At 45.6% G+C, this 25,207-nt stretch overlaps 9 protein-coding genes across 9 annotated transcripts; 4 read left to right on the forward strand and 5 right to left on the reverse strand.

Annotated features, from left to right (window-relative positions):
• Positions 1-348: 348 nt before the first annotated feature.
• On the forward strand, positions 349-1,530 carry PAAG_07251 (hypothetical protein; the record flags this gene model as incomplete). The annotated part of the gene is made up of 1 exon (XM_002790668.1): positions 349-1,530. One exon carries the CDS (start codon positions 349-351, stop codon positions 1,528-1,530), a length of 1,182 nt encoding a protein of 393 aa, XP_002790714.1.
• Positions 1,531-3,105: 1,575 nt separating this feature from the next.
• Positions 3,106-5,164, reverse strand: PAAG_07252 (sugar transporter; the record flags this gene model as incomplete). Its single annotated transcript, XM_002790669.1, has 7 exons — positions 3,106-3,299; positions 3,428-3,526; positions 3,589-3,689; positions 3,756-4,042; positions 4,111-4,660; positions 4,723-4,997; positions 5,093-5,164. 7 exons carry the CDS (start codon positions 5,162-5,164, stop codon positions 3,106-3,108), a joined length of 1,578 nt encoding a protein of 525 aa, XP_002790715.1.
• Positions 5,165-5,774: 610 nt separating this feature from the next.
• PAAG_07253 (hypothetical protein) lies at positions 5,775-6,479 on the reverse strand (the record flags this gene model as incomplete). Its single annotated transcript, XM_015846176.1, has 3 exons — positions 5,775-6,001; positions 6,058-6,088; positions 6,183-6,479. The coding sequence occupies 3 exons, from the start codon at positions 6,477-6,479 to the stop codon at positions 5,775-5,777; spliced, it is 555 nt and encodes a 184-aa protein (XP_015700611.1).
• A 1,045-nt stretch (positions 6,480-7,524) lies between these two features.
• PAAG_07254 (hypothetical protein) lies at positions 7,525-8,858 on the forward strand (the record flags this gene model as incomplete). The annotated part of the gene is made up of 5 exons (XM_015846177.1): positions 7,525-7,813; positions 7,879-8,046; positions 8,151-8,473; positions 8,555-8,624; positions 8,725-8,858. 5 exons carry the CDS (start codon positions 7,525-7,527, stop codon positions 8,856-8,858), a joined length of 984 nt encoding a protein of 327 aa, XP_015700612.1.
• A 3,081-nt stretch (positions 8,859-11,939) lies between these two features.
• Positions 11,940-13,544, forward strand: PAAG_07255 (hypothetical protein; the record flags this gene model as incomplete). Its single annotated transcript, XM_015846178.1, has 4 exons — positions 11,940-12,129; positions 12,438-12,505; positions 12,601-13,076; positions 13,265-13,544. 4 exons carry the CDS (start codon positions 11,940-11,942, stop codon positions 13,542-13,544), a joined length of 1,014 nt encoding a protein of 337 aa, XP_015700613.1.
• Positions 13,545-16,325: 2,781 nt separating this feature from the next.
• On the forward strand, positions 16,326-17,901 carry PAAG_07257 (hypothetical protein; the record flags this gene model as incomplete). Its single annotated transcript, XM_015846179.1, has 3 exons — positions 16,326-16,491; positions 16,556-16,712; positions 16,785-17,901. The coding sequence occupies 3 exons, from the start codon at positions 16,326-16,328 to the stop codon at positions 17,899-17,901; spliced, it is 1,440 nt and encodes a 479-aa protein (XP_015700614.1).
• A 1,362-nt stretch (positions 17,902-19,263) lies between these two features.
• PAAG_07258 (hypothetical protein) lies at positions 19,264-19,846 on the reverse strand (the record flags this gene model as incomplete). Its single annotated transcript, XM_002790675.2, has 2 exons — positions 19,264-19,653; positions 19,748-19,846. The coding sequence occupies 2 exons, from the start codon at positions 19,844-19,846 to the stop codon at positions 19,264-19,266; spliced, it is 489 nt and encodes a 162-aa protein (XP_002790721.2).
• A 631-nt stretch (positions 19,847-20,477) lies between these two features.
• Positions 20,478-21,795, reverse strand: PAAG_07259 (hypothetical protein; the record flags this gene model as incomplete). Its single annotated transcript, XM_015846180.1, has 4 exons — positions 20,478-20,974; positions 21,079-21,165; positions 21,234-21,663; positions 21,736-21,795. The coding sequence occupies 4 exons, from the start codon at positions 21,793-21,795 to the stop codon at positions 20,478-20,480; spliced, it is 1,074 nt and encodes a 357-aa protein (XP_015700615.1).
• Positions 21,796-22,551: 756 nt separating this feature from the next.
• Positions 22,552-23,571, reverse strand: PAAG_07260 (hypothetical protein; the record flags this gene model as incomplete). Its single annotated transcript, XM_002790677.2, has 4 exons — positions 22,552-22,652; positions 22,801-22,919; positions 23,033-23,067; positions 23,308-23,571. The coding sequence occupies 4 exons, from the start codon at positions 23,569-23,571 to the stop codon at positions 22,552-22,554; spliced, it is 519 nt and encodes a 172-aa protein (XP_002790723.2).
• Between the last annotated feature and the right edge of the window lie 1,636 nt (positions 23,572-25,207).

Consider the following 25,207-nt stretch of genomic DNA (forward strand, 5'->3'; position numbering starts at 1 on the left):
TACGGCGCGAATGCAATTTACTCTCGGTTTGAAGATATGCAATGCACAGTCTGCTAATCTGACATATCATCAACCCCTTGGAAAAGGGTTCATAGTTCCATGGTTCCAGGTGGATCCTGGAGCTTGCACCATACAAAGTTTTGCTTTGTCACAGCGTTGCTTATGAATAATTGATGGGAGTTTGAAAGGGGACCTCGAGCCTTTCTCTATAAATTCATATCAATTCTTAAAGTCTGCCTCCTTCACGTCGGAATAATTTAATTTAATTTCTTTTCTTTTTCACTCGTTTTTCACTCTCGTTCCCCGATCCATCCATTGCCTCATCTTCACCTCAAGTCTCCCGCTCCGATGACACACACAAAAAGAGTCGTCATAGTTGGTGGCTCCTGGGCAGGAATTAAAACCGCGCATGCCATCCTGAAGAGAATCCCAAACGCACAAGTCAAACTCATAAACCCCTCAGCAGTTCACTTCTTCAACGTCGCCGCTCCTCGCATCTTAGCAAAGCCTAAAGCATTTGCACCAGAAAGGTATCTGTCCTCCATTCCGGAGTTGTTCAAGAAGTACGATACCGAGCTTTTCTCGTTCGTCCATGGAGTTGCGAGGTCGATAAATGTGGATGACAAGACAGTCACTGTCGATGCTGTCGGAGCTGAGGACGACGAGTTAAGGGACCTGGTCATTCCGTTCGATTATCTTGTTATAGCATCTGGAAGTACTTCCAAGGCAACCTTGGGTCAAGATAGCATTCTAGCACCGTTTAAAGCAACGGCATCGGATGACCTCCAACATGCGATTGAGCAGGTGCAGGTGACTTTGTCAGAAGCCAAGACGGTCGTCATTGGAGGAGCTGGCGCTGTTGGTGTCGAATTTGCTGGGGAATTGGCGGAGGCTTTCCAAAGCAAACAGGATACATCGATAACCCTCCTGACACGCACCGATCGAATTCTGCCTGGCCTAAAGCCCAGTGCTAGTCACAATGCGTACGACATTCTCTCCAAACTGGGTGTCAAAGTCCGCACTTCTGTCACGGTTGCTGGCGCTTCACAAGATCCGACCTCCAAGAAATGGAATATCACATTAGAAGATGGCGAAATCCTCACCGCAGACGCATATGTCTCGACCACAGGTGTCATTCCCAACAACAGCTTCATACCCTCAGAACTGCAAGACAAGGATGGATGGGTTCCCGTTGATGCTGAATTCCGCGTCCAAAGACAAGGCGCAATGAACAAGGAAAAACTGCCGATCTACGCCGTTGGCGATATAACTTCCTACGTAGACCGTCTCTTGAGCAGGATTGAAGGACAAGTCAGTGTTTTGGTCGCCAATCTCAAAGCTGATATCGAGGATTCGAAGGGTAAGAGGCCGCAGTATTCGAGCAAGAAAATGACGGTTTTGGTTGCGCCAATTGGTTCAAGGACAGGAACGGGTCAGATTTGGTTGCTTGTTCTATGGGGATGGCTTGTCTGGTTGATAAAGGGGAGAGACTATTTTCTTTCCATGTCTGATTCCTTGCTTAGGAAGTGATTGTTGACTTTTTTCACCATTCCAAGTGCTTAAACGGAATATACATTTTCCCCCCATCCGGCTTCTTGTCCTCGGTCAATATCCTGGCGTTTATACAGCAGTGCTTATTGTTTCTTCGGCTGGTTGGGTATAATCATGGTTGTTATTAAAGCGCTTCTCTCTTCATACATCTCCCCCCTTTCCAATACTATCACTATAATAGAATTCCGAATTTACATGGGATCTCAATTGTGTTTGCTTCAAAACCCTCGAACCCTTTTTACTTGCTCCCAACCACAAAGTAAACAGATATGTACAATACGTCATCCACTAATATACGATGCTAAAACAACATTGATATATCACCCTCCCATTTCATTAAATCCCCAAATCAGAGTTTTCCCCCCTATATAAGCATGGAAACATTAAAGAAGAGAAAGGAGGAAATCAGAGAACCATCCCCCTTTATTCAACCCAACGAGTGACTCCCAACCATCTTAACTTACCTCACACAACATCCGTCTCTTAACGTTTATATCTGCTGTGCAATCCTATCCACAGTCCACACTGGAAGCGGGCGTACGACATAACATATATCTTCAGCGCCCCTGCTACCCCTTGTGTGACAATAACCAGCAAAATTTTATTCACTCGTCCGCGACGTAGCATTGACCAACTCGAGTTCTGTACATCCATATCGGTACACGACTATAGACAGTGAGTGCCATCTATGCCAGCAGATATCCGTGGAGGGAAATGGATGGTGGGCATGGCAGACTTAAAACAGAGGTGCCAATACTAGGCGTCTGAGAGCTTGTTGCGATGGTATGTAGCTGGTTGCACTGTCGATGCTCGTCCCTTTTCCTATATTGTTTCTTGATAAATGGTTATGGAAATGTGGGTAGGGAGGACAGTCCAATTTCAAAAAAGGATGATTCACTTCAATGCATGATGTTGACATTTAAATAAATGTAAGCATATGTAATTCATCGAGAACCCGCCACCTCCGTGTCCTCCCCGATTTCGGGGAAATGAGACCTTACAAAAGGATTGAACTTTTCGTGCTCCATATTTACATATCCGTATTGTCGTGTGCATCTAAGTTTCCTGGTGAGGCTAGCTATTATCCCAAAGGAAAGGACTTTTATATTAATTTGAATAGGCAAATTTCAGTGATGTCAAGTGCATCATTGTACATATCTATTTTTATTCAATTTTTCTTTTCAACTAGATTCCGGTGTTCTAGACTATAGTTTGATTATATATATGTTTGTTAAATATATCCCAAAAATCCGACATTGGATATTCGTTCCCGTTCTGCAAAGCTGTGGCACAGGCAACACAACCCACTACTCCTACTTGTCCTCCACCGCCACCAACCCACAACCAAAGTGGGAACGGAATAAGGGAAGTGGAAGCAATATAACAGCTTTCTATCTAGTTTTAGCCAGTCCCTTCACCAATCATACCATCGCATACCACGAAGTAAATAATACAACTTAAGAAACAAGAAAGGCAAGACACGCGGTGGCGATCATGCGTTGTAAAGGCTGGGAAAACACTGTACCACGTCGTGCCACATCTCTGTTCAAAAATTTAACCTGAATCCGGATCTGAACGAGAGGTAGCGGTTGTCGATCTTGTCACTCCAGGGCTCTGAAGTTTGTGCTCCAGAGCTCTTTTATCCTCATCGGTTGCATCTACAACGCCAACTGCAACTTCTTCGCCAAAATTTCTCGCGATTTCTTCCAGTGTTAGACGGGCGGTTTCCGGGAAGAAGAAGTATATAACTATCCATCATATGTTATTGTTAGCTCTGGCATTGTTGTGGCTTCTTTCACCAATCTGATTTAGACTTCATTGGTGAGGTCGATTGGTGATTGAAACGCCGAAAGTAACCGTGAGGGCTCATAAGTACCTGGAATGAAAAATATCGACCAACAAATAATAACCAGGTAGTATCTCCAGCCAACCTGAGCGAATCCGATTGGAGCGGTTTGCAAGAGAATGATCGTCGCTGTATAATCGTTAGTAAAGGGTTGTATTCCCAGTGGTAGATGCTCCGATGAACACACTTACATGCGAACTGGCCAAAGAGGGAAAACCCCATCCCAATGGGACGGATCTCAGTGGGGAATATCTCAGACACGTATAGGTACATTGTGGTGTCACAAAAGGTTCTGAAAGAGCAATTAGCAAAAAGAAATGAATATATAAAGTTGACTGCTACAATTTGGTTCATTTACCCTTGGAATGTGAGATATAAAAAAATAAAGAATATTCCAAACCCGTTGCCAACCCGATTCAGCGTGCCAGCGTATATAGCGGTCATAGCGGCTAAGCATGATGTCGTTACAACGATGCCGATAAACCCAGTGATAAACATGGATCTTCTAGAATTGACTTTATCATGCAACCACGCCCCAGTGGGATTGTAAATGAGGCCTGCCGTGGTCAACCATAGGGCACTCAGGAGTAGCGGCATGTGACCCGTCATGCCAAGGTTTTGGTATAGAATGACTGCATAATTATTCTGAATAATGAGATGTTAGTAACAAATCGCAACTGCTAGTTCAAACTTTTATGCTTGTGTAAACTTACAATGATCAAGGGACCTCCAAATTCTGCTCCCCACTGAGTCAGAAAGCCAATGATCATCCTTTGTCGGTAGGACTTTTTCTTGAAAACCGCGGTCCACACTCCATGGCCGGTGGCGGCAAGTTTTTCTGCCTCAAGTTTGAGCTGCTCCTTTGTTTGAACGAATTCCTCTTTTGCAACTAGATCATCCGGATCGTCCTTTGATCGTCGCAAATGGCGAAGAACCTCCCAGGCCTCATCGAGCTTTCCTTTTGATACTAGCCATCGAGGAGACCGCGGAAGCCAAGGAGAACCCGCAAGTAAAATGAGAGGACTTAGGATCTGCAAACAGAGCGGGAAACGCCAGGCAAAGGTAGGGTTGCTCTCTGTTGCAAAGTAGCATCCATAGCCAACCCAGCTCGAGAACATGTAGCCAAAAACTAGGAATATTGGATGGTGTCCAACCAGCCAGCCTCGCACAAATGGGCTTGACATTTCTGCGAGATACATTGGACAGACAGTAACAAGAATACCAATTGACATGCCAGAGACAAGCCGACCAGCTTGAAACATTCTATCCGCAAAGTTAGCATAATCACCGCTTCTGGCAAACAATCGTAAGATTCTCTGGCATACTTCAAGTTGGCCGCCCCTCCCTGCAACGCACCGCCAACAATTGCAAGGAACGACCCAAGTTGAATGTTGACTTTGCGGCCAACGGCTTCGCAAGACCACATCATAAACAAAGACCCGACAGCACCACCAGCACTAAAGACGCCGTTGGCGGTAGCAATTGCATTTGTTGTAACTGTGGCATAACCGGGCTCGTCCTGCGAAGGGAGATTGAAAAATGAATACCATCCAGGCTGGCCGATGGTGCTGCCTATGATAGAGGCACAGTAACCATAGGTCTAAAGAAGTCTCCCGTAAAATTGGTTAGCCTAAAATTTATAGGAAAAGAAGGTCTCGGAAGAAGTGGAAGGAAACAAAATTGCATTGTACGAACAAAGGAGCCCAAAGCAACGAACACTATAACCAGTCGGTTATATCGACTGGTCTGAGCTCCGAAATTTGCCATATCGAGCGCAGGTCGAAGCAGCTGGGGGGGTTCGCAGTGGGAGGGAAGAATAGAAATATTAAGATTTAAGATATCATCTGGAAAGAAATGATAAGTACATAAGGAGAGGGAAAAGGAAAAAAAGAAAAGAAAAAAAAAATGAAAACAAAACTTGACCTGGAGCAGCAGGAACTTGTCTCGAAAGAAAGTGAACAAAAAACGAATTAGATGATAAAAAGAACACAAACTAGGGTAGCTTGTTAAAATCGAGATGAGTAAAGAAGATCTAGTACTGGAAGGTCTCTCCTGTTATGAATTTGTAATCCCCTCTAGGCCTTCAAATCATGATGCCAGGTCCCGAACGAAGCGATGAGCGGGTTTTAACATACTCAGATTCAAAATAATTTCTCAATGTCGTAAGAGGAAGAAACTCTTCATAGAACTTCCGGGCCACGCGTTTTGCAACACCACACTCGGTTCGTAAGACGAACTATTTTCAAGAACAACGAGGGAACCCCCTAAATATACAAATTTGGAAGTAATAAAGTGTATAGTAACCACCAAAAGTCACCCAAGGAATGTTTGCTCAAAACCACGAGCTGTTGTGTAATCAGGCATGGCCCATTGGCATCTAGCCATCTGGCTTTAGATATATCTTCGGGGGCAATCCCGGATTGCATATTGAAGAGACTGTACTATTTTCATGCAACGGTATTGGATGAAAACGGGCAATTGCATATTTTAGACAAAATAGGACCCCAATGTTCTTTTGTTTCATGATTTCGAAGCCGTATCTGGCGAATGGCTGTTGATTGTGCATGGGAACTATCCTTGCAGTGCAAATGTACCAGCCCCACCCTGCTCTGGAGTCAGGAGTACAAAAAGCAACAGCCAGGATGTGAGAATAGACTCACGCAAAAACTGTAGCCAGCACAGGACATCCACCTATTCACGGGTCAGTATGACTCTTGCTTTAAATAGGAGATGGCTGGCAATGGCTGTGAAAAGTTGAGAAGAATGCAGACAGCAGACTACGAACGAATTCCAGAGCCAGTTCAGTGGAGGATAATCCCGTAATCAAGAGCACGTCAAGAAGGCCTCCTCTCTTCCCCGCCCCCGCCCCCGCCCCCCAGGCCTTGGAGTCGACGATTGCGATGCCAAACTCTGCATCGGTGTGATATTTGTTGTCCCAAAGTCTCCCCAACTTAAACGTAGAAGGGTTTGGTATCAGGGACTTGGATGACTCAGCAGAACAGGCGCTGAAGCTGACTAACTTAACTAAGCCGCCAGCATCAAACCTGTCCGGAAGAACGTTGGAATGTTCCATTTCGCCCATTTCAATTTCTTTCTCCAACGATTTGATATCTGGAATCCCGGCTAGTCACCGCTTTGGAATCCCAATCCCTCTCCAATCCCGCTCATGCCTGCGGTGTTCGTCCGGTTCCGTTACACCCATGGGCTGGATGTGGTATCATTGGGGTGCACCGGGTTAGACCTGACAAAAGTTATATTCCATCCTATTTACCATATCTAGGGGAACGGCAGTCTGAAATTGAATAGAGTATTAAACGGCCATGATGAACCTCGTGGCTGCAAATGGCGTTCTATGTTCGCCGAAATACGCTAATTTCAACGATCTTTTAAGAGGAGCATGTTCTGTGGGAGGGATCTCCTGCGATGTTGTGACACTATATGGTCATATATGCAGATAGAAGAGGGCGAAAAGGGATTTAAAAAAAGAGTAAAAAAACACTCCCTGTGGATGAAGGTTGAAGTCATTGCTCATTTACGGCTATATCTGCGCCTCCCAACTACGCAACTAACCGCTGGGCACAAGACCCGACGATATATATTATCATTCTAGTTTCCAAGATGCACATGAAGTTAAATTGGATGCGAGTAGCATACCAGGGACTCCAATTGTGCTCCTATTTTCATATATATTGCAAGCTCCCCTTGCAATTGTCGGGGTTTGTGTTTAAACCTTTCTTGTAAGTATTTTGTTCAAAAGCCCGGTAGATGAGACACTTTGTGAATTCCCCCCTTTTTCTATTGAGGTCAGGATGTTCGCCAACCTACGAGGGAAATAGATTTCAACATTCCTTTATCTTCTACAGGGGAGGAGCTATTTAGACACTTATTCATATTTCTGACTAGAATGTCGTTGTGATGTGTCAACTCTGCCCGGGTGTTTTGGTCCCTTAAAGGTTAATTCAATCAACCCTTTTGTGGTCCATCGCAGTGTCGCACATAGTGGGATTGTGTGACGTTAATCTCAACTCCCATCTCGCTTGTTAACACTTTCAAGCACGCAGCCTTAGAATATCATACGACCACTATTACACTGTCATCGACCTGGTGGTGGAGTGAAACTTGCAGCAATGGCCCAGGCATCGCCATTCGACATACCATTTGATGAGCTCCCCAATCCTCGCCAAGTGTGGATTGGCACTCCCGGGAGCGTGGAGGAGGGCTTGGGAAAGCTCGCTCTTTTGACCCCAGCGGTGGTGGCAGAAGCAGCAGGAGAAATAAAGACGGGCAAGCGGGTGACTCTTGGCTGGGAGATGACAAAGCTGGAACTGGCTAATTTGAATCGGCAACCTTGTCAGCATCATATCATATCTCTTTTAGATGGTCTTGCTTTTGACGACGTTTACATCATGAACCCCCGTGCGTTACCAGACTCGACTTATCTGTCTTTGTTGGTGTTCTATTTGGTTAACAGACATATTAAGAACAAAGCAGTCAATGGGACGGACTTCGTCATTTTTCACAACGTGTACCTTCTACCGATGGCAAGGAAACAAAACGAGTGTTCTACGGAGGCACCACCGCCGGTGAGATTCTTAATCGATCAAATAATCGCATAGGGATGCAATACTGGGCTCGCCAAGGAATTACAGGTATTTTTTACCATATCATACATTTTGATTTATTGTATACTATAATATCTTGACGCATTGGAAACCGTGACGCTAATATCCCGAGTTTCATAATACTCTCAAAGGTCGCGGAGTTCTAATTGATTATGCCTCCTATGCCGCAAAAAAGGGGATGAAATACACCACCTTTTCGACCCATCAAATCCTCCTATCGGAGATCTTAGATATCGCAAATGAATGTAACCTGACATTTAAACGCGGAGACATCTTATTTATCAGAATTGGGGTGACCAATGAGTGGGACAACCTTATGACTGATGATCAAAAACGGGCGTACTCGGTGGATCCCAAACCCGAACATGCGGGCGTTGAAGCTACGACTGAGATGCTCCGGTGGTTATGGAACACGGGCTTTTCCGCCGTTGCAGGTGACGCGATCAGCTGGGAGGTGGGTGTTGCTGAGCAATGACAAGATCTACGGAATCCTCCCCCCAAAGCTTGGCTGACTTTTAACTATTGCATTTGTCAGGTCTATCCCCCCCAGAACCCTGAAATATTCCTTCATGAATATTTGCTTGCTGGATGGGGAGTTCCAATTGGTATGTGTTCCGAGAATTTTGATGCCGAAAACTTAACCAATGAGACATGATATCGAAAGACATCGATGTTTCTGGGAGTCGTTACCTAACCTTGCATCAGGGGAGCTATTCGACCTTGAAGGTCTCTCGCGCACATGCCAAGAGCTAGAGAGATGGAGTTTCTTCCTCTCGTCGGTGCCTCTCAATATGCCCGGTGGTGTCTCTTCTCCACCAAACGCAATCGCGATTTTTTGATCTTTTATTAGAAATAAGCATCTTCACTGTTGGGTGCTTCAGATGTCTATGACGAAATGTGTCATACGGATGTAAGGGAAGTGGCCGGAGGATGAGGAGCAACTTAATAAGTTCCCCTGGCCTTCGTTTCCCGTTATGCAGACAGAACGAGCTGCGCTTTTCGGACTTCCTCCCCCCCCCTCCCCCCCTTTGATGCGTTGAGGCTACGGTCTGGATTTGATTTCCACGATTTCAATGATTAACGGTAACCTATTTAGCTTTGATATTAATTTACGGGATTTATAATAATATGATTTAAAGTATTATTCTGTTTGTTTCAGTTTCTTTGTTAATATCACTTGGTTGGCTTCATAATAATTCATGGCACATACGTCTTCTCACCCCACTCTGCAGTTTTCAGATTAAAGCAAGCCAACCGACCTGTCAAAAAACTTCGATTGATCGAGGTAGAAGTATTATTTTGCTCCGGACCAGATAGCATACAGCACTTACCTACCCCTATCCTCTTGAGCTAATCTCTGACTGCCAACCAAACCCACATATATCATCTTCTTACTGTCTCGTACTCCATCCAACCTTTTATCATTTCGTCCACTACAAATCATTAGTTTCTCCCCTCGTGTTCTTCCTTCTAACAGATGGTAGTGATAAAACTTATTATCTCGGTTAAAATGGACAGGACGTCGACTATGATTTTACTAACCAACATATAGACTCCTGAAATTATCAGTTTTCATATCGCCTCCTATGTATAGATGGTCGCTATACCTAATAATAAACTCATCTCATTTAGTTGAATACACCATTTACCTGTACATATCCGACATGAAAGTTTCACAAACAAGCAAACTATCATATAGTTATTACTATTGTGCTATGCTAGAGCTTCTTTCCCGCCCCCGCCCAACGGTTTCAGACCACATCCACCCAGTGCATTTTAAAATTGAAGGCTGTTTTTGGTGTGCATGGCTGAGGGGTGGGTGTGGTAGGTCACCACTGTCTTATGATGACTGGACAAGGCTGAGTATATTTATCGGCCCTGTTGATGACTTTTTCTCAACCGTGTCCAATACCTGGGGGACTTGTTCGGGAGTTCTCACTCAGAGTAAAATTTATAAACAAGAATCAGATTGATAAATTCCAAATCCTTATTAGAGAAGAGATGTATAATAGATATAAAAGAGGAGAGGTTAGGCCGCTTTCTTTGAATATCAGTTCCATCCTTGTGATATACTCATAACTCGCGTAGTCTGTTATTGATACCTACTTGGAGGGCCAGTTGGAGAAGTTAGAGGGCGTCATTTGAAGGGAATTGCAAGGTTTATAACATCAATATAACAAGGGAAAGTATAAGTAATGTGATCGGTTTGCAGGCCCTGACAAATAACGGACATGGCATATGCATGCATCATGTAATCCATATAATTAGCATATAATCTCGTAGTTCGCAGCTCGATTGTGTGATCTTGTTTGGACATCTAACCTAGGAATTCTTGAAAACACGAAAGCTGAGCTCTCTTGCATATACTCAGGACAGTGCATCCCTATCTGCAGGGATCAGATCCGTCTGTAATCGCTACTTGGAGCTTCTGGTCAAGCTCAAATTACGGACTGTATACAGATGGGTTTCGCGTAGTAGTAGGACACTAGGAATCTGATTCTTCCGCAGCCAAAGCAACCTCGGTGGAGCTTGTCCTGTATGACCGTATCTGCACTGACCCTGTTCCTCAATCATTTTGAATCCAGCATTGCATTTTCTTGTAGTTGTTATTCCCACTAGAGGTTTCCCTGAGGCTTGTGCGCCCTTTTCTCATCCTTTGCCTAATCCAACTCGGCTTGCAGGGCACGAAAGAATTTGCCATTTCCTGGATGCTGGGAGCTTAACCACTCTGTTAATACATGTGCGCCACATCCCCAATTTGAAACATGCTCAGCCATTGAGCCCTTAGGGACAGAGGGCAAACCGGGATCCGTAATCAAGAACAGCTACGGAGAGGAGTTATGGAGACGTATGAATCCATGTCTTCAATTGAACTGGAGACAACGCAGGTTTTTTTTTTTTTCTTTCAGTCCCAATTTATCAGGTTTACTTACTTAAAAGTACATATCTTGTGCCCGTTAACACGGCGCAACACAAGTAGTAACACTCTGTTTAACCGTCGTTGTAGGAAGGTGGTTCACGATTTGAACCGCACAAACTGATAGAATAGGAAAATAGAGACAAAAAAGTCTCAAAATATGCACACTTCAATGCATGAGCCGCGCATTAAGACCCTGAGATTTTGTTATGGTTTGGAGTTTAAACAGCACAAGAAAAGGGAAAAGGGCCGGAAGAATACATACCAGTATATGTCCTAAGGATGATTGTTTCTTGTTGCGTTCTCTTTTAGTGACCTCGTCGCACACGGTGGCCCAGAGGCCATTTTTCACTCCTCTTATGTGCAAGATAATAAATAAAAAAAGAAAAAAATAAGGGGGCGGGCTCGCGCCTCATCTTTCTTAACATAAAGGGGATCATTTTTCCAAATTTTCTTGTTTCTAATCATAACCGTTGATAATGAAATTGTGCCATCAATATCGGAATTTTTGATACATGTGGACGGTGACTGGACTGGGCTGGTTCAAGCTGATTTAGAGGGAGCGAGAAGGTATTGCGAAGAGAGCGCGCCTCGTTTTAATTCCATAACAGTCGACGACGAATATCAAGAAGGGACACAAAAGAAGAAAAAAAAAAAAAAAAAAAAGGAAAAAAAAGTCCCGATATATATCGCGGTATTCCGGCCAACAATCCCCTCCTGATTCTCCATTCAGCCGTCCATTGTCGTTCCAGTTCCATCACCTCTCCCTTTTTACCTTGTCTACCCTCAATCTCATCTATCTAGTTTTCATGGCTTGTCTGACTCGAAAGTATATCCTTTGATCACGACTAATTTGAAAAGAAGTTCTGCTTTTCGCCATTCTTTTAGTCGATTTGCAAGTAAAGGGGCAGGGAAACGAGCCTGAAGACCGGAGGGGATCGAGAAGTCACCGAGAAGTTAATTCGGGTCAAAGATAAGGAGAACAAGAAAAGGAAAGCGAAATATGGACGCTGCAGCAGAGCCAGCCCTGGTTCCTCCTCCAGGAATGGAATCAAACCTCGACGGCACGAAGGAGGCACTGCATATTTGGAACCTTGTCACCCAGGGCCTCTGCATCTCCTTCACATCGTTATTCTTCTTCCTCCGGATGTATGTTCGAATCTATATTAACAGAGGTTTCGGGCGGGAAGACTGTAAGCTGCTCTTTTCCAAAGCTGTTTTCCGCGAGACTGACTGTATTCTTTCAATCTTGCTGTCGGGGAGAAACCCTTGAGCTGATGTGCTAAAAAAAAATTAAAAATAAAAATACACAGGGTGTTGTTCGCTAGCTTGGGTACCGAAACCTTGCTTGGTCAGTTGCAAGGGGAATTGTGGCTGATTGTTCTCTCTAGTTTCTTGGAATTGGGTATTCCATCATTGCGATTTTGAGTCAGTCTCTCTTCCCGGAAATAACACTTCTTCACATGTTTCATACAATGGACTGATTTTTATGCCATTGAAGTGGGAAAATATGGTGGCGGCTCTCACCAATGGAACGTCCCGAAGGAGGACTTTATCCCATTCAACAAGGTGCGTAAGGAAAGTGGACCACTCCGTATCCCGATCCGTGTACCGGAACCAGGGGCTAAACAATGGCAAACCGGCCGGATTGAGAACCAAAACAGACTGTGTACGGTACAATGGTCATATACGGACCAGCCGCATTTCTCACGAAGGCATCCATCCTCCTCATCCTGACCCGAGTATTCGCCCCGTACAGAAAAACGGTGAGGTTCATATACGTATACTTCGGGGTGCTGCTCGCATACTATATCCCGGCCATCATCGTCAAGATCCGCATCTGCATTCCCATTTCCCACTTTTGGATGGGTCAGACCTCAAACGGCTCTTGTTTGGATGAAAGGGCAATCATCCTGGCGGATGCAATTATTAGTGTCGTGAGCGACTTGACGATTTTGATCCTGCCACTTCTCCTGACCCATTCTCTGCAGATGTCGCTCAGGAAAAAGATTCGGGTCATTGGAATCTTAGGTGCGGGTGGGTTGGCTTGTGCGTCGAGTGTAGTGAGGTTGGTGTTGATTGTTCAAAGGGGGAAGGCTGAAGATCAGACTTATGTGTTCATGCAAATCAATCTCTGGGGGTAGGTGATCAAATTCTCTTCTCTTAATTTCCTCTCGCACGGTCTACTTGCATTCACGTTGCTAAAACTGAATCGGCAACCAACACAGGAACGCCGAAGTGAGCATCGGTATAATCTGCGCCTGTCTCCGTCACTGCAGCCCTTCTCAACCGCATATCGAATGAATACATGTCGCGAAATGGCAGCAGGAGTTGCGATTGCGAGCTGGCTGGAACAAATACGCTGACCGGATCCAGTTCCAAGATAATTGGCTCACAGGGTAGTTTCAATGAGACGGGATCTGACCAAGGCATTCTAACCCCACAGACACAATCGGATTTGAAGGTCGAGACTGCAATCCGGGCTGACCAGCCGGGCTCTTCGCATGGTCATCATCGCGGAGGTCATTCATTTACCGGACATGGGATCATGAAGACGGTAGATGTTTCCCATACAATCACAACCATGGAAGAAATCGGGAGGCGGTGATGCAGAGAGTTGTTGAGCTGGTCTGGGGTCTCTAGAGCTATGTATGGTATCTCGTATAGTCAAGTTGAAAGGGCTGAAATAGACCCCCAAAAACTCATCAAAGAATCCCAAAGTTTTCAAAAGCCAAGTTGGGTCTGAATGATTCTGCGGATGGTTTATTCAACCTGTTAATTAGTTGGGTTAGTTACTCTGCAGTCAACTAGTTACCTATGCATATCGGCAAGCATTCTGTCTGTATCACGATATCTCAGTCTTTCAGCATCGAAACAATTTCTCAAATTTGCTGTGCTGGCAAACGGGGGGCGAATGGCATTCAACGAGAATAATATTGCTACGTCCGTTGACATAAAATTCCAAACCATCATATTGCAGAGTCGTTGCTTATGCATGTATGTTATCTGAAAACTATGCGACGTACTCGGATACGTCAAAAAACGTCTGTTCCAAGTACGAGTGATGATGCGGTTGCACTAAAACGCTCAGACGGGGAAAAAACACAAGCGCGCAATATTTTTTGATGCGAGATAAATTGCAGCTTAAATATCCCATTTATCTTTTCCTTCGACTCTTTTCTTTTTTCGACTTTTTCAATTTGGTGTTTAGTGTTGGTGGAGTTTGTGGTGGCTAGAAGGCTCAAGCATGCCAAGGATCATCAACTAGCAGCCGAACAAAAAAAACTCCAATTATCGAATTTAAATCACACAAGAGCAGCAAACCCAAATACACTCCAGAGGTGAAATGCCCAGGAGGGGCATAGAATCGCAAATTTTTAGATTCTGATATGGGGGAGAGACAAACAAAGTCACCGTAAGAGGACTGCACCCAGTGATTTCCAAGCATCCCGTTGAGCTACATTCTTGCACTCCACTGCCGGCGGGCAACATAAACGCCGTCTGAAGGTTTCCTCAGGGGTTCATGAAAGCCCAGAGTTAGAGATTGGGTCGATTCCCTCTTTGATTCCCAAGAGCTTCGGGAGTAATTAGTCAATTGGAGTGTAGACTTGCAAAACATCTTCGAGGATAATGAGCGTTCCAAGGCACCGCCTGGCATCACTCAAGAATCGGATATGAAGCTTCATGCCATCCCAGCATAATTCACTTCACGACGATTCCCTGCACTCGGCTATTGTAAATGCGGATGGGGAAGTAGTAATTTGTTCGTTGACCATCTCATATGGAGCATGGCAGTGATTTGCCTAGCGAAAAGCCACGGGTTTCATCATGACCGGGGTCCATGGGTCCAACTTCCAATCAAAGGCGGGATGGTAGCAAAAGAGGGGGAAAAGGCAGCGCGATGTGGTTGGCTGGTTCCTGACTATCAACCGAGCAACCAGGAAAACATCGAAGTTAACTGGGGGAGCCGAGAGATAGCGGGAAGAGAAAGGCTCCCTACCCCTTGAACGGATGATTTGCTAAATGAAATGAACATCAAGAGGTGACCCTTGGACAAAGAACAACGCAAGATTCCAAGATGAGTTTTACTAGGAGGCTGAAAGCAAGGACTAAAACCCGAAACCCCTTTTCTCATTCGCCGGAAAATAAAATAAAGGTCGATCAGGATGAATGTACGCAGCGCACAGGTCTCCGTTTTTGATGGCGACAACGCCTATCATTCCTGATCGATGTTAAAAGATATGCATATGAGGAGAAGGAAGAAGCTACGGAGAGTGTAGTTTATGAGTGAGTGTATACTGCGTAGGTTGAGAAGGGATGGGAACCAAACCCTCAGGAAATGATGCCGAGAAAACCTGAGGGACAACTGAAGACAGAGGCCCGCTTGAGAAATTTGCCCAGGATGTCACTGGTGTTTCATCATCCTGTTCTGCTGACAGCGACAGTCTGTGCCCCCCGCCACGGTCTTGATATTGATCGAGTGCTTGCTGTGTGTTCAGGTGCTTGGCTACCGTATGGCATGTCCGCCGGTGCACCCTCTGCACCACTTTTCTCCTGGTCCTATAATATAAGTGCGCTGGATAACTAAGTTGTCCGCGCTCAGCCAGTTAGCGTTATCCAACCTCCTCTGTCCAAACTCATTCTCCTGTCTGAAGGGGCAAACGATGACTGTTTTGATTGTCTCTCCTTCCTGCCTCTGGTTTTACGGCTTCTTTTTCTTGTTTCTTGGTTGAGAATTTCTCCTCCTCCTTCTCACTCCTCACCACACCCGTCTGCTCGGAGACCGTATCTCTTCCTCGAGAAGGAAGACATCATTCTCCTGTTCTGTTTTTCTGAAGCTATTCATTCTTTTGCCTTGTGCACTACCGCTTCACAAGTCCTCCCTTTTTATATTCACTCGTTTTCGCAGTCGATTTTTCAATTCCCCTCCCTGGATCCCAACCATCCAACATCTTCCCCCAAGGATCCAACGCGCAAGAGACGCGAGGGACGGATATCGTTATTCTTCAAGCCCGTTGAGAAGAAGTGTATAAACAGTGTAAAAGGTTCTGTTTCATGTCGTAGAATCACTGTTTGTGTGCTTCTGTTTTGTCACCGCCAGTGTTGATTCACTGCTGTGTTTGGTGCTGATATTGATTAGACCTTGCAGTGAGTGACTCTCCGCCACCAGTCACTCCTCCGAACAGTCTACCCACCAACACACAACAGAAACTCACTTCTTTTCTGCTATATCTGTCACTCATTACTTTTATTCTTATGGGGTTTGGAATTGCAGGTTTACAATCGTTCATCCTCTCTTTTATTGTATACACTCGGATTTATCAGATCAAACATCTACATTCAGAGTCTGGGACTCGGATACAGCTATAGCCCTTCCTATATACTAAACATGCATCTGAGCATCATCTACACAGCGGCTCTGGTGGCTGCCATCTCCCCGGCTTTGGCATTCTGGCGTCTGCCTTGCCAGGGGCGTTTGGGTGTTGCTCGTCTAGATCCTCTCGTCAATCCTGGCCAAATTGCACCTCACGCCCATGTTGTCCACGGTGCTAGCAGTATGTATTCACAGGTCTAATCACCTATTTTGTTTGGCATTTATATAATTAACTTCCCTGATAGACTTTGGTATGACCGTCACCACTGATGATCTCTTGAAATCCCACTGCACATCTTGCGCCATAAAGCAGGATAAATCCATCTATTGGACCCCAGGAGCCTACTTCAAGTATCCCAATGGAGAAACCGAATTAGTGGAGCAAGTCGGTGGTATGCTTGTGTAAGTTTCTCTTCCAAAATATGGGCAGATCAAGAGCTTCCTTATCTAGATCCTAATATATGCATCCTACAGCTACTATCTGCCGCGCGGAGAGGGAGTCAAGGCATTCCCCAAGGGCTTCCGCATACTTGCTGGAGATCCCTACCTGCGCAACTTCACTTGGCCAGTCCCCGACCCTCCAAAGTCCTCTTGGTCAAAGTACGAGTCCACACAATTCGCCCTGTCCCAAAAGGCTGTAGGTTTCAACTGCCTGAACTATGCGGGCACTCCCGAACCAACTCTCTACCGCCACACCATGCCATCCAAGAAATTCATTGATGAAAACTGTCCTAACGGCATTCGCATGGAGATTTTCTTCCCATCCTGCTGGAATGGCAAGGACCTTGACACTGACGATCACAAATCACACATGGCGTATCCCAATCTCGTTGAGGATGGTGTCTGCCCCGAGGGCTTCAAAACGCGCCTTGTTTCTCTCCTATACGAAACCATCTGGAATACCGCTAAATACAAGGGCATCGAGGGTGAATTTGTGCTCTCCAACGGCGACCCGAACGGATGTGGCTACCATGCCGACTTCATCGAAGCTTGGGAACCCGGCGTCCTCGACGATGCCGTGAAGTCATGCAAAAACCCCTCCGGTCGCGTCGAAGACTGCGGCGTCTTCAACCTGCAATCCGAGGCTGAACAAAACAAGTGCAAGTTCAAAACGCCCTCCCCCATCGCTACTGAAGGCTGCAAGTTCTCCAAGAATGGCCTTCCCGGCGCTGTTGAGATTTTACGCGGTCCCCAATATGCGAAGGTAGTCACTCCCAAGATCGACATTATAGCTGCCGATGTTCCCAAGGTCAACGTCAATATCCCCGTCAATAACGCTCCTACCCCTTCACCCTCCCCCGTAGTATCCTCTTCTTCCAGGCCACAACCACCTCCACCAGCTCCGACCACCACCACACGTGCCCCTGCTCCCGCGCAGTTCTTCGCCCCCTCCGAGAATGCCGGCGATGGCGATGGCGATTCCGTTCCCATTTCCACCAGAACATACACCGAAGGCAATGTTGTTTATGAAGTCGTCATCGTGGAAGAAAAGGTCACTACTACCATTGAGGTTCCCGCTGGAGCTACGCCACCTGCTGGAGGCAAGGTTCTGAGGAGAGCGAGACGCCATGCGCATGGCCATCGCCATTAGCAGTAGATACAGCACTTGAAAGAGAAGAGGGGTGGGATTTAGTGAGGGACGGATGGGTGAGTGAGGTTTGAGTTGATGAGTGATATGCATCAGAATATTGGACTATGTTGTAAAGGATCCCGGTATCTTTTTTTTTTTTTTTTGTCTCATTTTTCATGTTATGGGAAGAGCATGGGAAGGAGTTCCCTGGTTTGGTAGTATGGTGTTTAACAAGAGGAAGAATACCAAGATGGGAGAGGGGGATTATTTTCTGTATATTCCACTTAGCTTTGTGAAATTAACAAGCATTTTTCCCATACCTTTTTTTTTTTTTCTCTTTTGTATAATCAAATAAAAATTTGGCTTTTCATCAACTTTATATCAATTGGCTTGATATCTCTACGTTAGACCTACGATCAGATTTTTCCTACTTATAGGGTCAAATCCTACTACTAACCTGACTGAATCTAGTTCAGTGGATTCAAATGATTCATTTTGCGGTGAAAGTGAACAAAAAAAAAAAAAAAAAAAAAACTCATTCTAGCAGGAAATGCTTGCTAATACTGAGAAATCCCGCACAGTAGATGCCCCGTGGTAAATGCAGTAATAAAATCGAATTTGACATTGGCATATTTCATAGTTCTGCTCGCTTCGTTTGCGCCAACCAACAAGTTGTACGTCTTGGTGAATGAGCTGGCACCCATCTAACAGTCAAACAGTCAAAATGTGAAGGAGAAGCAAACTTTTAAGAGACATAAAAATGTATCATTTGCTAGATGATAGAAGTCTTCCGTACGCACGCTTTCTCATCACAGGGGCTGGGAACAGATACGTAGAGAGACGAAGAGAGACGAAAGGTCCGAGGTTCGTCGTCCCCGCATTATCTTGCAAATGTGCGAGAGAGATCGCATTTGAATAGGAAAACGGGCCCTTCAATTAGGGGATGTGGGAAACAAGCTTTCGACCAAAGTCCGCCGCTTCTTCCTCTGAAGAAAGGTTGACATGATAGCACCGCCAGATCGCCCCGAGAGGGCCCCTCTGACAATTCCACGCCACTTGCCGGATACCTGTCAGAGACTTGTGGACCGCCTGCAGTAAATAATTCTCTATTGGATAACTATTAGTGGCATCATGGCGTTGGTAGGAGGTTGGCTGCAGTCTAGCTCGTGCAACCAAGGCTATGCGGATGTCTCCAGACTCATCATACATGGGGATCTACTCCACGTCATAACTAGTTACGGATTGCCGCAGCACTCAGCACATGCACCCTCTCGCTTGTAGGGATCTTTTATGGCACGCGACTCAACGCTATGTTCCCCGTTCCCATATCTCCCAGCGAAACTCTACTTTCCATTGGAAATACTTCGTCACCAACAAAGGAATCTACCTTGACGAGCATCTCAAGATGTGGACATAGTCACCGTCAAGAAATGTGAAATTTGCATGTGTGCTCTCCATAGTTCTTGCGCTTGAAGGCCCAGCATCTTTCATTGGTTGATTGGATTCTTGCGTATCAGCTATTGATTGGGTGTCCTTTTGAGAATTCTCTGCGGTGGTTACCTGGGGGCTTCCAGCAAGCGCGCACCGCACGCACCGCAAACTCTGTTCTGCACGCTTTGGCGTGAGATGGGAAGCTGAACGAGCGGGCATGCTGACATTGAGTTTTGCAAATTGCAAACCAGGATTCCAGACCGTTGTTTGACACCCCGTCTCCCTCTTGAAGGCTTCAGCAGCCTCAAACCAAATATGAAGACCACCGAATAGCCGGTTGTTCTTGAGTTTTAAGACAATGCAGACATTTCTCAAGGAAGTTCCTTTGACTCTCCAACCCCGCCTGGAAACTCAAGAGATCCAAGAATACAATTACTTCTCGCATAGTGCTTTGAGGCATCGGTTGCTTAAGGGACAATTGATCCCGGTCAAAACCTCCCATTGTGTAGTTTTCAATACCTCTTTCATCAACCATGATGGCTATTATTATTATATAGCTTGTGGGTGGGACGGCTACCATGCAACAGAGAGACGGAATAATGCGATGTACATTTATAAAGTTTAGCCACCAGAATAGTATTGTTTCGCAACGGCTCTCAAAGTAAGGAAATTCATCAGAGTTGGAATAGCCTTTTCATGGACCGAATTCGAGGATTGAATTTGTTGGCCGTCAGCATACACTGAGCGCACCGGGCTGTAGAAGCAGCTTCGATATGCCGGACTTAAACCTGCACGTTACCGTTGCCAATTTCCTTAGCCAGCACAGCAAGACCCCGTCAATCTCTGTTTCCGGGCTGCCGCAATGGCCTCGTATAATTATTTGCTCGAGATGGAGCGCACAGGCCAACCTGATATTCTCCAGGATCATCGGTTAGCTCGAAGAGAGAGAGAGAGAGAGAGAGAGAGAGAGAGAGAGCGGCGCGCTTCGTGATTCGCACGAATTACTCAGAGATTGCGGGGCCACACCCTAAAAGATAGATATAACAAGTGTCAACTAGGGGTGCAATTTCTTTCAATTGACTATAATTAATATAGCACTGTGTTAAACATCATCTGCATCTCTTCGTTTTCATGGACACTATTTCCTCCCTCAGCCCGTTTTTTCTCTAGGTAGTTGGTCTATCGTCCGGTGTTTCAGACTCGGATTGCGAAAGAATTTTTACCGCTGATTCGCCATCGGTCCATGGGTCAGGTTGAACCTCGCCGTTTTCCGTGGCCACCTTACTGGGTGAGCTCCGAGATTGAAAAACTGACATAGAAATATCGAACGGATGGGGACTAGGGTGTGCGAGTCTGCGTGAGGGCCATACTCTCCTACTTGAGACGGATAACCCAGATCTAGAGTTGTCGGATCGTTTGAGCAAAGTATAGAGAGATCTGCATGAAGCGAAACAGGACGTTATAACCGCTATACTGCTCTCTATCATGGCCCAAAACACCTTCCAGCTAACAGGTGGATGTATGCCAGGGAAGTTAAGGGATATAATTCTGATGAGGGAGGTTGCAACGATGACAAAACCCAACGAGAACAGACATATGATCCCTAGTTTCTGATTCAAGGGTAGTTTTGACTTTGCAATGAATGCGATTGGAAGAGCCATAACTGTAGTTTTGACGAGGAATTAGCATATTTTCAAGCAAAGTATTCAGATCGAGTAATAATGAGGGCTGTCATTGATCGATTAGACAAGAAAGTTAGGAGCATACTCATAAAATCAGTCAAGATATCTAGTGCCGCTCCGGTTTTCAAAGTGATATTATTGCGCCGTATGTCATCTTTGTCTGCGCAGGGTCCTATTTTTCTTGTTAGCAGCTAGAGTTCACGACGTCGATATGTCAAAGGATTCTATGAAATCTCTAACCTAGATAGAACTTTACACAAGTCCCAGGTTCCAGTGATAGACTACCCAAGCCCAATATAACGGTAGAAATCGTAATAATCCACCAAGGTTTTCGAAAGCCGGGAATACTATGAAATATTCTCCACATGAAGGACAGAAAGCTGGCCTTGATCGAGTAGATGACGAAATTATAAAGCACATCGACCGTGAATGATAGTTTCAACATTGCGTTAAAGTGATGATTCCATCCAGGTGTTTCAATAACAAGCTGCTCATATAATTCTATATGGTGTACGCAGTACATGGCAACGACATCCATGGCAAAGAGAAATGCGTAACCAAAGGCCGCGAACGTGTCTTCCCAGAATAGTCGACGATAAAAACGCAATCGAAGTCCCAGACGCAGTATCATGAGCACCGAACATACCGCAAAGAGGGGCCATTCCGCGAGCTAGAAACAGAAAGGGAAGTTTAGCAATTGACATAATAACAAAATTCGGGGTCACTTTGTATCACTTGCCACCAGGGTTCTTTTGGACATCCCCATGTCTCCTGAGATCTTTCCCTTTGAGCTAACTGCCATGATGTGGAGGCCTCACGAGACAGTATCCGGGGCATACTTTGTTCACCCCGACGAGAGAATCCGTTCTCTCATCAAGGAATTATCTTTATAACTTATCTATACTCTAAATAGTTTATTAACCAGACCATGGCAGGATGCAAGATTTAAAACACTCAAGGGGAAAGAAACTCAGATGGAATGGCCGTGATAATAGAAGCCAGCCTGTGTTAAAAATAAATAAATAAATAAAAAATATCTGATTCAATCCCAATTGTTCTCACGGAAAAATAAAAATTGGTGGGTTTTGCTGCCGGCAGGCTTCCCCTTTCAGAGACTTCAGGTCGAATATGCTCAGGGATTGGAAGGTGAGAAATATTTCTGGCAGTGGGCAAGCCGCTGATAGTCAAGCCACGACCACGAGTTCGGTCAGGTCGCCTTGACCACTAAACTAAGAGCGATTGGCTTGTTGGAGCCGTCTCGTTGCGCACGTCCACGGCTCTGGGTCAGTAGCGTGCAATTCAGGGCTCTTGGACTCCTAATCTATCAGTTGTTGCTCCGATATCTCGAACCTTAAACGACGATGTTCAGACGGAATGCCTATGATATCTCATTTTTGGGTCTGACCCCCCCAAACGAAGGCGTGGAGAGTTACCTGACTTGGGCTGGGAGAGCCGACGGGGGTAGTAATGCTACCTAGACAACGTTGTAGAACTTTGAAAAGGGCGGACTCGTGTCAGAAAGGGGATATCATCATCAAATCTTCTGCCCTTGACCAAATCAACGGTGTTGACTTGCACTAAAGATTCCTAAATCCAACTTGGGATAGTGTGAAGACACGCCCAGAGTGTCATCTGGCATGACCACCAGGACTCCCAGGCCTGGGGTGGTGGGGGGACATCTCCTTGAATTTTAACTAGTTATGAAGAAGAGATGACTGCGGATAGTGGTCTCCAGCCTAAAATTTAGCTTCTCTTGATGTGGCTCTTTGGTGGCTGGCAGCTGGGAAAGTCACCATGAGTCACAAACCTATGAAAGCGACCTCCGCATTTTCTCGTGGTTTGATGTGGCGGAACGGTTTTTCTGCTTGGTATCGAGCTCGGTCCAAATCCATGTTATTGGAGCCCGCCGTCTCTCTGACCATGCACCTAGATGGGAAAGGTCAGCTACCTGATCATTCTGCTTGAGGACCGAGACTCAAGCCAGAGGAGACGCCCCTATCTACTAAGCTATGAAGGGCGCGCGCTTCTGACCCATATACGGACGCCTCCCTTCCTCATGACCAACTAACATTTTCTATCAGTGTATAAGTTAAATCTTTTATAGTATCTATAATATGATATTTTGGATCATAGAACTTCTCTTCTCTTTGGAAGGGAAATACCATCAGAGACTCACAGCCGCTGTGTTGACCGTTCAATAAGCTCAGTAGCAAATGAACTGAGAGAAAGTCCCCTGATGTCTTTCTTTTAAATGATCTGTCTGCCAATCCCATATTTAGCGATAGTGAGATAGATGCTTCGTCAGCCAAAATACCAACTCCGCCCAAGGTGAAGCGGCGAGGAGGATCAAAGGACAGCGGATACTACCATATCTGCCAACGATACCAAGAGGGCTCTCCGGCCCAACATATCCGGGGATGTTCAACCCTTTCCCTTCCTCTGCTACCACAAAAACCCCCACTGTGTAACGGTTTTCTGGAACAGGTCTATGATTCCCTGTGTGTAGTTCTGCGGCGATGGCAAGACTCTGAAAATATATGATGGAACTGCACACAATTGGACGGACGATGGGAGACATGGTTTGGATTTCGACAGTCCAGAAACCAAACCACCAAAGGTAGGGAAAGTCTCCTTCTGCAACCCCCCTTCTGTTATACATTTTGTTTGCAGTCAACTAATTTTAGTTCGAATATAGCTCATCCGATGCTCAATATGCGATGTGCAACAATGCATTCTTTATCCAGACGAGGTAACAAGAAACAGGAGACATCATCCTGCGCTTTGCGTGTCAGACAGTCGACTCAGGATCGCCGTTTGTAACGAAGTGTCGGTGAGGAAGCAATGCATAATCCAATCACCCATCGAGATTCCCGAAATCAAGGAGCGGGAGCTTCTTATCTGAAGGAGATAGATGATATACACACGGCAAAGAGAAGCTGTTGAACGGGAGATCAGCTGTTTTGAAAGCAATGCCTAACCGCGTGTCGCATGGTATCATATAATGGGATCCTCCTCTCAGATCATGATCCATAATTCATGGATGGGCAGGCAGGGGGAGAACGACATAGTGTCAAATATCCGAATCCGAGCCTTCAAACAATATATCCTGCTGTAGCAGCAGTGTAGCAGCCTCAAAACCCTATTATATCTCGCAATGGTCCTCATCTATCACGCATTTTAGACGCACCCGGTGAAATCTCTACAAGATACGCCTAGGCCATCTACGCAGGCACAAAAGGCCTCAGGAATCCTGCCTAGTTAGTCAAGGGAAAAAGAAGATACGAATAGTTATTAGTTTCCTATGGTTGTTTGTCCGTTCTCTATCCCAGAAGGCCCTTCTTCTCGGGGACACAATTTCAATGCGATTCCGGCAAAGTTGGCGATTGGATATATCCCGGGGGTTGCCGAGAAGCCGAAGCCGAACCTGAACCTGAACCTGGCGTTCTTTGCCGGGCCTTCTAACGGCAGAGTGACCCCGATGTCGGGTGCCAATTCCGCCCAGGCACCGCGTCATATTTATTTTGACTTGGCCGATGGTCTTGTTGACTATTGCACAACTCGGTTTGGTGGGGCATTATGGGTGTTTTTGTGTAACTAGTTATGCTATGCCATATGCCGGTCTTTTGTGGAGGCCCCAGGCTTTTTTCACGGCTTCCCCCGCAAAGTTTTCACACTCTCATTGATTCTTAAGAAAAAGCAGAAGAATGATAAGAAATGCCCAACACCCGACTGCGCGTTCTCTTGCCCCTTATTTCTTTTCCTAATTTTGTTGTTCTGGTTTCTGAGTTAATTACGAAGTAACACTCAGGCATATATAACTACTCTCACAGCCTTAGCCTTGTAAACAGCCGACTAACCTTTCTCTACTTTTGGAACTGAAACATCCACAACAGCTCCATTATTGAAAACTATTGCAGCACGAACCGTACGTAGGTGCTCCTGTCGTTTTGTCTACATTAGTATCGAATATCTTCGCGTGGCAGTGATCTAGCCTTGGTGCATAGATTATTCAATACTGGCCTGGCCACTGCATTCATTGTTCCTTTTTGGCCGCACGTTCCCTTACTCGTGCGCCCGTCCCGGCTAGGAGAATTTAAAAGAAGAAGCGAGAGAGAGCATTAAAATATCTGACCCTGGGCGACTTCTCGAACTTCTCGAACGGAGATCTGATTAAGCCGTCTGATTCTCCCTTCAGAACTCGTTCTATATACATT

Source organism: Paracoccidioides lutzii, assembly GCF_000150705.2.
Source record: "Paracoccidioides lutzii Pb01 unplaced genomic scaffold supercont2.23, whole genome shotgun sequence".
In the NCBI taxonomy this organism is placed as follows: Eukaryota; Fungi; Ascomycota; class Eurotiomycetes; order Onygenales; family Ajellomycetaceae; genus Paracoccidioides; species Paracoccidioides lutzii.